Genomic DNA, 15,565 nt, shown 5'->3' with positions numbered 1-15,565 from the left:
AGTTCCCTCCTGCACAGTGACTTGGTGTTCAGTCGGCATGCCACAGCTACAGAGTCAGGGGAGACCCAGAGATTGGGCACTCCTCACGTCGAGAACCACAGACTGTGGACATCACACTTGGCAGGGGGTGGGAGAGGCAGCTGGGACAACTACTACAGAGCTGTAGACATCACACTCGGCAGGGGGTGGGAGAGGCAGCTGGGACAACTACTACAGAGCTGTGGACATCACACTCGGCAGGGGGTGGGAGAGGCAGCTGGGACAACTACTACAGAGCTGTGGACATCACACTCGGCAGGGGGTGGGAGAGGCAGCTGGGACAACTACTACAGAGCTGTGGACATCACACTCGGCAGGGGGTGGGAGAGGCAGCTGGGACAACTACTACAGAGCTGTGGTAGTGTGAAGAAGCGTGTACAATGTTCCCTCTAAGCTGCACGCGCACCCCGAGACTGTCACACAGAACAAATACTCTATCAGCCCACAGAGAGAAGCATGATGTTGAACTTCACTCAACTTTCTAGAGGTTTCCCTGTTAGTCAACACTATCAATGTTTCCCTTTACTGTGGTAATTGTGATCGAATCCACACAATATTATCCACTTTGAATGAAACATACCGAAACAAAACAAGCTACGCAATAGATATTCCAGAACGAATCGGAGTAGGATTATATTGCATTAACACACATGACTCAGCCAGTACTCTACACAGACTGATGTGGCATAACCAATCAGAGCTGCAGTAGGCCTATATGTAAATAGACCATTGCCATATATGGATCTGTGCCATTTACCTTGAACTGGACTGTGTTTACAGCTGTGGTCCTGAGTAGATGAGCTTGTTTTGAGATCAAAGCAAGAGCTGCATGCAGCAACGTGTGCAAGTTTTGTTCATATCATTTACTAGTTAGTGAGTTATCAGCACAGTTATAGATCATTTGTAGTCAGCAATAGGGGAGGGATTTCTTCCTACAAGAGCACAAACCATTTACATTTCTAGACATCTTTGAATAGTGAGTCAGGTAAAGAACTTTTTTTGTCTTTAAGTAGCAGTGTTGTATTTCGAGACAGGTTTGAATAAGCTAAGTAGCCAATAGGGTAGCATAATTTGTCTGATTATCTGTAATAATGGTAATGTGAATAGTAATGCATTTTATTTTGTAAAGTGGTTTCTTTCATCAAATACCATTTTCAGTCACCTTGTCTGAAGGACAAGTGGATAAACAGGTTAATGTCAAGCCCTGCATGCCCCCCCCAAAGTCTCAAGGAATGTGGGTCTACATTGAACACCACACATTGGCTGCTACTGTAGGTTGAATGATAGAACAGCTATTTCCATGTAAAAATGTTATGGGATGCATTTTCTCCATTGTTTTTGATGGTAGGCCACTCTGTTGGGCCTTAGTTATGATCAAATTGCCACAATAGCCTACTCAGTCACTGTTAAAACTAACAGAGCGGGTACAGCCTCAGTGTTCACAGTAAAAGCACACTGGAAGTTGCACAGAATTTTCACAACGTTCAAGTCTTCGCTCAGCAGAATTTACTGCGTGCTGAGAAACATGAGGGAATATTGCATGGGCCACCGTTCCTTTACTTAGCTTTGATTGTGGACCTGACTCGCACCAACACCCGACCCGACTTCACCAGCTGTTACTAGCGCCACTCAGCCATTTTCAATGCCACAGGGGAGCTGGCTTGAGAATCATTCTGACACAGCAAAAAAAACTTTTAGTTCAGTCAGTTTCGATAAACATTCCTGCTCATTTTCATTTTCCCATTTCCTGCAGAGTGGTGTGAATCAAATTGACCTTCAAATTCAGTAAATAGGGATGATGAGACTTCAGGCAAGTGAGTTTTTCCTGATATGAAAAACAAATACCGGTAGGTGCAACGGTACTGTCCAGGGGAACTCGTCACAGTAGTGATCACTGGTACTGTCCAGGGGAACTCGTCACAGTAGTGATCACTGGTACTGTCCAGGGGAACCTGTCACAGTAGTGATCACTGGTACTGTCCAGGGGAACCTGTCACAGTAGTGATCTCCGGTACTGTCCAGGGGAACTCGTCACAGTAGTGATCTCCGGTACTGTCTAGGGGAACTCGTCACAGTAGTGATCTCCGGTACTGTCCAGGGGAACTCGTCACAGTAGTGATCTCCGGTACTGTCCAGGGGAACTCGTCACAGTAGTGATCTCCGGTACTGTCTAGGGGAACTCGTCACAGTAGTGATCTCCGGTACTGTCCAGGGGAACTCGTCACAGTAGTGATCACTGGTACTGTCCAGGGGAACCTGTCACAGTAGTGATCTCCGGTACTGTCCAAGGGAACCTGTCACAGTAGTGATCTCCGGTACTGTCCAGGGGAACCTGTCACAGTAGTGATCTCCGGTACTGTCCAGGGGAACCTGTCACAGTAGTGATCTCCGGTACTGTCCAGGGGAACTCGTCACAGTAGTGATCTCCGGTACTGTCCAGGGGAACCTGTCACAGTAGTGATCTCCGGTACTGTCCAGGGGAACCTGTCACAGTAGTGATCACCGGTGCTGTTCTGACACAAGGGGGTTTCTCAGTTCACAGTGTAGTTCACAGTGTAGTTCACAGTGTAGTTCACAGTGTAGCACCTTGTTACCTGAGTGTTTTGGGGCCCACTGTGTAGGAAGCCCACTATGGCCTGTGGACACTAGTCTCTTTGTAACTCTGTAATTGGTCTGAATGGCTGCTCTGAACAACAACCTTACAGTTACAGTGGTGTGTGAGAGATGAGTCGTCCTCCCAACAGTGCCTTCTGCCTGCCCGGTCAGTTGAGCAGCATCATTCAGACAGACAGGGTGGACAGACCATCACACAGAAGGATCCATACTCCTAATGTGACCAAATGGCTGCCACAGCAACACAGTTGGCCCCCAGCTCCAGCCTCCAGCTCCAGCCCCCAGCTCCAGCTCCAGCTCCAGCCCCAGCCCCCAGCTCCAGCCCACATCCCCAGCTCCAGCCCACATCCCCAGCTCCAGCCCCAAGCCCCAGGTCCAGCCCCAGCTCCAGCCCCCAGCTCCAGCCCACATCCCCAGGTCCAGCCCCAGGTCCAGCTCCAGCCCCAGCCCACATCCCCAGCTCCAGCTCCAGCCCCCAGCTCCAGCCCACATCCCCAGCTCCAGCCCCAAGCCCCAGGTCCAGCTCCAGCCCCATTCCCAGCCCACATCCCCAGCTCCAAGCCCCAGCTCCAGCCCACATCCCCAGCTCCAAGCCCCAGGTCCAGGTCCAGCCCACATCCCCAGTTCCAGCCCCCAGCTCCAGCCCCAGCCCCAAGCCCCAGGTCCAGCTCCAGCCCACATCCCCAGCTCCAGCCCACATCCCCAGCTCCAGCCCCAGCCCACATCCCCAGCCCCAAGCCCCAGGTCCAGCCCCAAGCCCCAGGTCCAGCCCCAAGCCCCAGGTCCAGCCCCTAGCCCGTTTGGTAGAAAGGCTGAAGTTCACAAAGCTGAGAAATATGAGGTCTGCAGAAGACGGTGTTTTTAAGGGAATATAACTAATGGTATGTAAATAATATGCAAATACATGTCTGAATGCACAGCTCCAGGCATCGTACTATAGAGACCATGTTAGAGGCAAACTGGAAAACACATAAGGACATGTATGGATAAGTCATATGCAAATTATGTTGCATTCATTGAAGATATAAATAATTCTAAGAGCTTTAGGAGTTATTTGAATTAAACATTTTAATACTTAGTTGGCAACTCATCTAAGGATGTTAATAGCGAGGATGTTCATATTAAAGAATATATACTTTAAAGTGGATTAATAGTTTTCAAACAAACATCCGGCACATATGCACATACTGCACTGGTTAAAAACTACATGTCAACCACTACTCCTACTGTAAAAGGTGGAAGTTTTAGGTGTGTAATGTTGCAGAACACAGATTCACTGCACAGGCCTTGCGACGGTTAAACAGACAGAACTTTAGAGACGAAAGACAACACCGGATCCCTCAGGACTGTAGAGACCAGAGGACACCTTCCATTGAAATAAATGCTTCCTGTAGGTCCAGTCTCCTCTCCTGTCTCCAGTCTCCTCTCCTGTCTTCTCTCCTGCCTCCTCTCAGACATCAGGTTAGCATGGTCCTTCCTTCCTTCCCTCACATACTGTCTCCTCTCCCGCCTCCTCTCCAGTCTCCTCTCAGACATCAGTTTAGCATGGTCCTTCCTTCCTTCCCTCACATACTGTCTCCTCTCCCGCCTCCTCTCCAGTCTCCTCTCAGACATCAGTTTAGCATGGTCCTTCCTTCCTTCCCTCACATACTGTCTCCTCTCCCGCCTCCTCTCCAGTCTCCTCTCAGACATCAGTTTAGCATGGTCCTTCCTTCCTTCCCTCACATACTGTCTCCTCTCCCGCCTCCTCTCCAGTCTCCTCTCAGACATTAGTTTAGCATGGTCCTTCCTTCCCTCACATACTGTCTCCTCTCCCGCCTCCTCTCCAGTCTCCTCTCAGACATTAGTTTAGCATGGTCCTTCCTTCCCTCACATACTTTCTCCCGCCTCCTCTTCCGCCTCCTCTCCAGTCTCCTCTCAGACATTAGTTTAGCATGGTCCTTCCTTCCCTCACATACTTTCTCCCGCCTCCTCTTCCGCCTCCTCTCCAGTCTCCTCTCAGACATTAGTTTAGCATGGTCCTTCCTTCCCTCACATACTGTCTCCTCTCCCGCCTCCTCTCCAGTCTCCTCTCAGACATTAGTTTAGCATGGTCCTTCCTTCCCTCACATACTGTCTCCTCTCCCGCCTCCTCTCCAGTCTCCTCTCAGACATTAGTTTAGCATGGTCCTTCCTTCCCTCACATACTTTCTCCCGCCTCCTCTCAGACATCAGTTTAGCATGGTCCTTCCTTCCCTCACATACTTTCTCCCGTCTCCTCTCCCGCTCCTCTCCGCCTCCTCTCCCGCCTCCTCTCAGACATCAGTTTAGCATGGTCCTTCCTTCCCTCACATACTTTCTCCCGTCTCCTCTCCCGCCTCCTCTCCCGCCTCCTCTCCCGCCTCCTCTCCTTTCCTGTATTTTACTTTTATTTCACCTTTATTTAACCAGGTAGGCCAGTTGAGAACAAGTTCACATTTACAACTGCAAGCTGGCCAAGATAAAGCAAAGCAACAAAATCAAACAACACAGAGACAAACTCACAGACAATAACACAATAGAAAAATCAATGTACAGTGTGTGCAAATGTAGAAGAGTAGGGAGGTAGGCAATAAATAGGCCATAGAGGCAAAATAATTACAATTTAGCATTAACACTGGAGCGATAGATGTGCAGATGATGATGTGCAAGTAGGGATACTGGGGTGCAAAAGAGCGAGAGGGTAAGTAATAATATGGGGATGAGGTAGTTGGGTGTGGCTATTTACAGATTGGCTGTGTACAGATACAGTGATCGGGAAGCTGCTCTGACAGCTGATGCTTAACGTTAGAGGGAGATATAAGACTCCAGCTTCAGTGATTTTTGCCAGTCGTTCCAGTCATTGGCAGCAGAGAACTGGAAGGAAAGGCGGCCAAAGTAAATTTTTGGCTTTGGGGCTGACCAGTGAAATATACCTGCTGGAGCGTGTGCTACGGGTGGATGTTGCTATGGTGACCAGTGAGCTGAGATAAGGCGGGGCATTACCTAGCATAGACTTTTAGATGACCTGGAGTCAGTGGGTTTGGCAACGAATATGTAGTGAGGGCCAGCCAACGAGAGCGTACAGGTCACAGTGGTGGGTAGTATATGGGGCTTTAGTAACAAAATATCCAGTTTGCCGAGCATGTTGGAAGCTATTTTGTAAATGACATCGCTGAAGTCAAGGATTGGTAGGATAGTCAGTTTTACGAGGGTATGTTTGGCAACATGAGTGGCTTTGTTGCGTAATAGGTAGCCGATTCTAGACTTAATTTTGGATTGGAGATGCTTAATGGAGAGTTTACAGTCTAACCAGACACCTAGGTATTTGTAGTTGTCCACATATTCTAACCGTCCAGAGTAGTGATACTAGTCAGGTGGGAGGCTGCGGGAAGCAATTGGTTGAAGAGCATGACTTAGTTTTACTATCTTTTAAAAGCAGTTGGAGGCCACGGAAGGACAGTTGTATGGCATTAAAGCTTGTTTGGAGGTTTGTTAGAATAGTGTCCAAAGGGCCAGATGTATACAGAATGGTGTCGTCTGCGTAGAGGTGGATCAGAGAATCACCAGCAGCAAGAGCGACATCATTGATATATACAGATAACAAAGTCGGCCGAGAATTGAACCCTGTGGCACGCCCATAGAGACTGCCAGAGGTCCGGACAACAGGCCCTCTGATTTGACACACTGAACTATATCAAATCAAATTTATTTGTCACATACACATGGTTAGCAGATGTTAATGCGAGTGTACCGAAATGCTTGTGCGTCTAGTTCCGACAATGCAGTAATAACCAACGAGTAATCTAACCTAACAATTCCATAACTACTACCTTATACACACAAGTGTAAAGGGATAAAGAAAGAATATGTACATAAAGATATGAATGAGTGATGGTACAGAGCAGCATAGGCAAGATGCAGTAGATGGTATCAAGTACAGTATATACATATGAGATGAGTAGTGTAGGGTATGTAAACAAAGTGGCATAGTTTAAAGTGGCTAGTGATACACGTATTACATAAAGATGCAGTAGATGATAGAGTACAGTATATACATATACATATGAGATGGATATCTGAGAAGTAGTTGGTCAACCAGGCGAGGCAGTCATTTGAGAAGCCAAGGCTATTGAGTTTGCCGATAAGTATGTGGTGATTGACCGAGTCGAAAGCATTGGTCGATGAAGACGGGTGCACAGTACTGTCTTTATCAATGGTTTATCAATGATACCGTTTAGGACCTTGAACGTGGTGCACCCATGACCAGCTCGGAAACCAGATTGCATAGCAGAGAAGGTACGGTGGGATTCGAAATGGTCGGTGATCTGTTTGCTAATTTGACTTTTGAAGATTTTAGAAAGGCAGGGTAGGATGGATATAGGTCTGTAACAGTTTGGGTCTAGAGTGTCTCCCCTTTTGAAGAGGGGGATGACCACGGCAGCTTTCAAATCTTTGGGGATCTCAGACGATATGAAAGAGAGATTGAACAGGCTAGTAATAGGGGTTGCATCAATTTCGGCAGATAATTTTAGAAAGAGAGGTTCAAGATTGTCTAGCCCAACTGATTTGTAGGGGTCCAGATTTTGCAGCTCTTTCAGAATATCAGCTGTCTGGATTTGGGTGAAGGAGAAGCGGGGGGGGGCATGGGCAAGTTGCTACAGGGGGTGCTGAGATGTTGGCCGGGGTAGGGATAGCCAGGTGGAAAGCATGGCCAGCCGTAGAAAAATGCTTCTTGAAATGATCAATTATCGTAGATTTAGCGGTGGTGACAATCTTTTCTATCCTCAGTGCAGTGGGCAGCTGGGAGGAGGTGCTCTTATTCTCCATGGACTTTACAGTGACCTTTTTGGAATTAGTGCTACAGGATGCAAATTTCTGTTTGAAAAAGCTAGCCTTAGCTTTACCAATTGACTGAGTATATTGGTTCCGGACTTTCCTGAAAAGTTGCATATCGTGGGGGCTATTCGATGCTAATGAAGAATGCCACAGGATGTTTTTGTGTTGGTCAAGGGCAGTCAAGTCTGGGGTGAACCAAGGGCTATATCTGTTCTTAGTTCTACATTTTTTGAATGGGGCATGCTTATTTAAGATGGAGAGGAAAGCACTTTTAAAGGGCAACCAGGCATCCTCTACTGGCGGGATGAGGTCACTATCCTTCCAGGATACCCGGGCCAGGTTGATTTGAAAGGCCTGCTCACTGAAGTGTTTTAGGGAGCGTTTGACTGTATACCAACTGTAATAAAGCATGAGTCCATGGAGACAGTACAGTAGTCTTGCCCTGCTGTTGAGATATTAAGCTGCTCTTTCAGTCTCTCTGCAGGGAAGCACATGCCTGGCTGGGGACTGGGGAGCACCTGGGGAGTACTGCAAACCCCAGCCGAGCACTATTTGGGAGCGAGTGCGAGTGGTCCCACCACAGTTTAATTATAGAGCGGTTGGAACAGCTGCTAGCTCTGTCTCTCTGCAATGGTGTTACTAGGCCAGGCTAGGCCTGCAGTATGGTAGGAGACGCATCACAGTGAATCCAATCACTCATGTCAACAACAGTCTGATCCCAGACCAGCTCTTGGGGGAGCTGGCTGTTCCGGTAGTCAGTGTGTCAGGATGTAAGTTCCTCTGGGATCTGAGGTTCCCAGATCACCTCTTGGGGGGCTGACTTAGGGGCTCGCTGTTCTGGTAGTTAATGTGTCAGGATGTAAGTTCCTCTGGGAACTTCTGATCCCAGACCAGCTCTTGGCAGCCTGGTTGGCTGGATGTTTCAGCAGCAGTGTGTACAACAGGATGTAAGTTAATCCACGTCGACACACTGGTCTGTCTCCTGCAGGGTGAATGAGACATAGGGTGCATCCAAAATGGCTCCCTATTTACTATATAGTGCCCTGCTTAGACACACAGAGAGAGACATACACCACAACCTACTCCCTAGTGGTTCTGAAAGGTCCATTTGACCCACTCACAGTCCAGTGGTGGTGAGAGAGCGTTCTACAGAACTACCTCACATTCTACTTGTAGAGCTTTCCGACAACAATTCCAACTTCCTGCTGTTCATGTAAGGCAATGTACAGGATAGAGGGAAGATGACCTCCCTCCAGGTGGACTGGTTGTTTTCGTTACCTTATCACGCAGATGATGCTCGGCCGCGTCAATGTTCAACGGGTCATCAAAGTTAAGTAGATCCTGAGGGAAATGAGAGAGAGACAGCGGAAGTTTACAAAAAAACTGTTATAAACAACAACAACCTGCTAACCAAGATTAAATCAAAACAACTACTTGCCAGACTATTAGGTTTGTTGTTGTCTGATACGAACTGACAAAGTAGTGTTTATAATCCTGTTGCCATAGAGACTGTGCATGGCGAGCGAGGCGCATTGTGTTATTAGGGAGATAAAATGGCGGCTAGGCCTGTGTGGGGAGCTCCTCACTTCCTGATTAAAAGCTAAGCATGAGGGCATGACTGAGCATCAGGCTGCAGCACCACCAGAGTCCGTCCGATATATCGGTTCACCGATATTAGTGGCTGAATTTGGCCTTTTACCGATATATTGGTATCGGACGAAAATGTCACAGATAACAGATTTTCAATAAAAAGGATGAAAAAATGAAATTTCAGGCTTATCTGATCATGTGCGACCATTCTCGTGATGTGTTATTATTTTACAATATAAGAAACACATTTTAAGCATATTTCTTGAACAATCTCTCTTTTAGATGGCAATTTGAGAACACGTTTATTACACTTTTTCATTTTCGTGCTGTTAAATAAGAGATTTTAACATCCTCAGTCTACCTGTTCCTCATACATGGGCATATGCAGAGCCTTCAGAAGGTATTCACACCCATTGAGACTTTTTACACATTTTGTTGTGTTACAGCCTGAACTTAAAATGCATGATTTAAATTCATTTTTTTTGTCACTAGACTACACACAAAGTGGAATTATGTTTTTAGTCATTTATAAAAATGTATAAACAAATGAAATATCTTGAGTCAATAAGTATTCAACCACTTGGTAATTGCAAGCCTAAATAAGTTGATGAGTAAAAATGTACTTAACAAGTCACATAATAAGTTGCATGGACTCACTTTGTGTGCAATAATAGTGTTACCATGATTTCTGAATGACTACCTCATCTCTGCAACCAACACATATAATTATCTGTAAGGTCCCTCAGCCCTGCAGTGAATTTTAAACACAGATTCAATCACAAAGACAAGAGGTTTTCTAATGCCTCGCAAAGAAGGGCACATATTGGTAGATGTATAGAAAAACTAATTTGAATATCCCTTTGAGCATGGTGAAGTTATTAATTACACTTTGGATGGTGTAACACCCAGTCACTACAAAGATACAGGCGTCCTTCCTCAGTTGCTGGAGAGGAAGCAAACCGCTCAGCGATTTAATCATGAGGCCAATGTTGACTTTCAAACAGTTTTTACTTAAATCGGCCTGAAAAACTATGTCAAGACTTTAAAATGTCTGTCTCGCGATGATCAACAACGAACTTGCCATTGCTTGAAGAATTTTAAAAAGTGTACAAGCCCGGTTTGCAAAGCTCTTAGAGACACACCCAGAAAGATTCACAGCTGTACTCACTGCCAAAGGTGATTCTAACATGTATTGACTCAGGGGTGTGAATACTTACTGTACGCAAACTAGATATTTAATTTCAAATACATTTTTTAAAAAATGTCTGAAAAAACATGTTTTCACTTTGTCATTATGTGGTATTGAGAGCAGCTGGGCAAGAAAAAAATTATCTATTGAATCCGTTTTTGAATTCAGGCTGTAACAACAAAATGTGGAATAAGTCAAGGGGTATGAATACATTCTGAAGGCTCTGTATACCCTGTGTGTTATGGTAATTGTTGTGGCACTAATCTGTCACCTCTGTGAGTTGCTGGTGATAGATCACCAATGACAGAAGGCATTGTACACCAAGAACGAACACATTAAGATCATTTTCAAATCAGTTTATTGATTAAAAGGTACTTACGGTAAACAAGGAGTTCAATCCCCAGACTACATCCTGAAAGACACAGAAACAGACAAGAACATAAATAAACATTTATAGACCATCCATAGACCATCCATAGACCATCCATAGACCATCCATAGACCATCCATAGACCATTCATCACATTTTATGTACCATTAAAAGTGAAATTAAACTAGTCATTAATAACCAGGTCATCGTTGAGCATTTTCATTCCAACAAATTAACAAACAAAATTGTTGAATTCCCCAAATAGATTATAAAGCGGGGCCCTCTGTCGTCTCTACAGGCACCATTGTATCCAACGAAGACAGGAACCTTCTGTGAATATGCAAGTGGATTGTCTCTCAGCGCGTATTAGGCAAATTTCCTTGATGTTCAAACACTGTGAAGAAGTGATTATGATGGGTATTAATTAGCATATCTATTTTGAGGACATTATAAAAGGATACTGGCATTTGTAATTGAGCATCTCAGAGGGGTGTGAATTCATGAATGATAAAGAGATTTTGTTAAATTAATTAAACAACGTGTAAACAATTACCCTTAATACAGGTAACTGACAATATAAAGGAAACACCAACATAAAGTGTCTTAATAGGTTGTTGGGCCACCATGAACAAGAACAGCTCAATGCAGCTTGACATATATTCTACAAGTGTCTGGAACTCTACTGGAGGGATGCCACACCATTCATCAACGAGAATTCCATCATTTGGTGTTTGGTTGATGGTGGTGGAAAATGCTGTCTCAGGCACAGCTCCAGAATCTCCCATGTATTTAATTGGGTTTAGATCTGGTGACAGATGGCCATGGCATATGATTTTTTATTTTACCAGGTAAGTTGACTGAGAACACATTCTCATCTACAGCAACGACCTGGGGAATAGTTACAGGGGAGAGGGATGAATGAGCCAATTGGAAGCTGGGGATGATGGCCATGATGGTGGCCATGATAATATGAAGGCTAGGTTGGGAATTTAGCCAGGACACTGGGGTTAACACCCCTACTCTTACGATAAGTGCCATGGGATCTTCAGTGACCACAGAGTGTCAGGACACCCATTTAACTATAAATTAACGTCCCATCCAAAAGACGGCACCCTACACAGGGCAATGTCCCCAATCCCTGCCCTGGGGTATTGGGATATTTTGTTTTTAGGCCAGAGGAAAGAGTGCCTCCTAGTGGGCCTCCAACACCACATTCCAGCAGCATCTGATCTCCCAACCAGGGACCAACCCTGGTTGGTTACATCGTTTTCATGCATATCAAACCATTCAGTGACCACTAATAACCTGTTGATGGGGTCATTGCCATCCTATAGGGGCATTAGCCATGGTAGCCAAAATAATGGCCTGCCCAGCATTTCTATACATGCATGATGGGATGTTAATTGCTTAATTAACTCAGGAACCATGCCAGTGTGCCTGATTTCAATATACTTTGTATCCATCATTTACTCAAGTGTCTCCATTATTTTGACAGTTACCTGTAGATCTTAACGTATTCATGTATGCTAGCTTCACCTTCAGGATGCCAGCACAGACAGAACAAGAAGCCAGATGTTTCACCGGATGTAGAAATCTCAAGCATCTGGTTGTTATTTCCCCTCCCCACCAAATATGGTGAGGAGAGGAAGCCCAGTGGCCAGCAGTGGGAGAGTATGGAGCGAGATGGAACTGGGCCAACATTCTGCTGATTTTTTCATCGAAGAAAAGCCCGATGGCAATACAGTTTTCTGTTCTCAAAGCAAGAATCTGTTACGAACATAGTGCACTAAGTTTTGTATATTTTCCAAAGTAAAAAAAAAAGTAAGGCAAATTAAGTTATTGCACACACGCAGTTCACAGAGAAGAATATTCCCCAAAGGAAATATGTAAATATACATGCTAGAATGCGCCACTAGGATCTCACTAGCGTGTGCTTGTTCTGCCCCACTATACTACATTTGCTCCCATTGAAAACAACACGGATGAACCATCTTGGGTTAGTTATAAATATCTTTAACATCAGTGTGGACATTCAACTCTGTTCCCCTGCCAACTGATAATGTCATAGACTTGTCACACATGCAGGGCAGGATGAGAGTAAGAACAAGAAAACATGACTGTTAATGGATATTCTAATGGTAATAGATACACAATTAAAACAGATATACGCCTTGCAGAAAACAAAGGCAATGAGCCCAATTTACTCTTATCACTTTGCTATTTCATGATAAAACAAAGTGTGGTCCCATCAAAGAGCAGGACACAGTGAAGATGGGCCTATAAAACAGACAAATAAAACAACAAATCATCTTTTCCAGGGTTGTGATGCAAACTGCTGTCAGACGCAATGATTGAAAGTTGGTGGAATTGCATTTAAATGAAATAGTCAATACCTGTCTCTACAGGACCTGCCCTCTTATCTTATTGCTCTAACGAGAACCATTTCTTGACCTTGAAAACACCATTGTGAATAATAAACCTGCAGTTTACTTTCCTTACCAAGATATGTGGTTTGATTCTAATTTGTATTTTTATTTATTATGGATCAGTACTCTTCCTGGGGTCCAGCGAAATTAAGGCAGTTTATACAATTTTAAAAACATGACAATACATTCACAGATTTCACAACACACTGTATGCCCTCAGGCCCCTACTCCACCACTACCACATATCTACAGTACTAAATCCATGTGTGGATTTCAAGTTTTCATAACAATCGGAAAAATGCTTTTTGGGCGCCGATTTCTAATTTTTAAATTATTTTAACATTTTACACCTTTATTTAATATTTATTTAACTAAACGAGGCAAGTCAGTTAAGAACACATTCTTATTTTCAATGACGGCCTAGGAACAGTGGGTTAACTGCTTCATTCAGGGGCAGAAAGACAGATTTTCACCTTGTCAGCTCGGGGGATCCAATCTTGCAACCTTACAGTTAACTAGTCCAACGCAATAACGACCTACGTCTCTCTCGTTGCACTCCACATGGAGACTGCCTGTTACGCAAATGCAGTAAGCATTTGCTAGCTAGCAATAAACTTATCTTATAAAAAACAATCAATCATAATCACTAGTTAACTACACATGGTTGATGATATTACTAGATATTAGATATATCCTGTGTTGCATATAATCTGACTGAGCATACAAGCATACAAGTATCTAAGTATCTGACTGAGCGTTGGTAGGCAGAAGCAGGAGCGTAAACATTCATTCAAACAACACTTTCGTGCGTTTTGCCAGCAGCTCTTCGTTGTGCGTCAAGCATTGCTCTGTTTGACTTTAAACCTATCAACTCCTGAGATTAGGCTGGTGTGACAGAAGTGAAATGGCTGGCTAATTAGCATGCGCTAATAGCGTTTCAAACTTCACTTGCTCTGAGCCTTGTGGGGTGGTTGTTTCCCTTGCTCTGCATGGGTAACGCTTCTATGTGGTGGCTGTTGTCGTTGTGTTGCTGGTTCAAGCCCAGGGAGGAGCGAGGAGAGGGACGGAAGCTATACTGTTACACTGGCATACTAAAGTGCCTATAAGAACATCCAATAGTCAAAGGTTAATGAAATACAAATGGTATAGAGGGAAATAGTCCTATAATAACTACAACCTAAAACTTACCTGGGAATATTGATGACTCATGTTAAAAGGAACCACCAGCTTTCATATGTTCTCATGTTCTGAGCAAGGACCTTAAACATTAGCTTTCTTACATAGCACATATTGCACTTTTACATTCTTCTCCAAAACTTTGTTTTTGCATTATTTAAACCAAATTGAACATGTTTCATTATCTACTTGAGGCTAAATTGATTTTATTTATGTATTATATTAAGTTAAAATAAGTGTTAATTCAGTATTATTGTAATTGTCATTATTACAAATACATTGTAAAAACTTAAAATCGGCCGATTAATCGGTATCTGCTTTTTTGGTCCTCCAATAATCGGTATCGGCGTTGAAAAAGCATAATCGGTCAACCTCTAACGTGTGTACTGCGTATGATATTGTGTGTGTGTGTGTGTGTGTGTGTGTGTGTGTGTGTGTGTGTGTTGGTGTTTCTTCACAGTCACTCGCTGTTCCATAAGGTGTATTTTTATATATTTTTTTAAATAACACTTTACTGCTTGCATCAGTTACTTGATGTGGAATAGAGTTCCATGTAGTCATGGCTCTATGTAGTACTGTGGAATAGAGTTCCATGTAGTCATGGCTCTATGTAGTACTGTGGAATAGTGTTCCATGTAGTCATGGCTCTATGTCGTACTGTGCACCTCCCATAGTCTGTTCTGAACTTGGGGACTGTGAAAGAGACCTCTGGTGGCATGTCTTGTGGGGTATGCATGGGTGTCTGAGCTGTGTGCTAGTAGTTCAAAACAGACAGCTCGATGCATTCAACATGTCAATAATGCTCATCAATCCAATTAGTGATGAAGTCAATCTCTCCTCCACGTTGAGCCAGGAGAGATATTAGTTATCTGTGTACATTCAAGGGACAGCCATGCTGCCCTGTTCAATTGCAATGTTCCTAAGTCCATTTTTAGTCCAGGTGTGACAAAACTAGGGCCTGTAGGACCTGCCTTGTTGATAGTGCTGCTAAGAAGGTAAAGCAGCACTTTATTATGGACAGACTTCTCCCCACCTTAGGTACTGAATGATGAATAAGAGAACCAACAACACATGAATAGATAGGAAGACAGACAGTCACCTGTCCTTGCTCTCTATCCTTGACATTACTAAGGTGATATCTGAGGCCTCTGGGACTTATCCACCAACTAAACTAGATGTTTCAAGCCTTCTCTTGCTTGTGATTGCACTTAGCCTTACTATACCACTCAGTTTGTTAAACAGGACTCTCCACTTGTTCAAAGAGGACTGAATCTATGGATACAGTATGTAACTATTGATCAGATCTGACTGCAACTACCAAAGAGC

The 15,565-nt window shown here is 44.2% G+C and overlaps 1 protein-coding gene across 2 annotated transcripts in view; it reads right to left on the bottom strand.

Moving 5' to 3' along the window:
• LOC124048392 (NEDD8-conjugating enzyme UBE2F-like) overlaps window positions 1-15,565 on the bottom strand; it is a 93,708-nt gene that overhangs the window by 16,167 nt on the left and 61,976 nt on the right. For both annotated transcript variants that reach the window (XM_046369145.1, XM_046369137.1), the window contains exons 9-10: window positions 10,647-10,679; window positions 8,767-8,829 (exon numbers count right to left, since the gene is read on the bottom strand). In XM_046369145.1, the coding sequence (XP_046225101.1) occupies window positions 8,767-8,829; window positions 10,647-10,679 (96 nt within the window). The remainder of the gene's footprint in view (window positions 1-8,766; window positions 8,830-10,646; window positions 10,680-15,565) is intronic.

The sequence above is a fragment of the Oncorhynchus gorbuscha genome, linkage group LG01 (assembly GCF_021184085.1).
Source record: "Oncorhynchus gorbuscha isolate QuinsamMale2020 ecotype Even-year linkage group LG01, OgorEven_v1.0, whole genome shotgun sequence".
In the NCBI taxonomy this organism is placed as follows: Eukaryota; Metazoa; Chordata; class Actinopteri; order Salmoniformes; family Salmonidae; genus Oncorhynchus; species Oncorhynchus gorbuscha.
The sequence above is the reverse complement of the archived record's forward strand: the minus strand, read 5'-3'. Positions and strand labels throughout refer to the sequence as shown.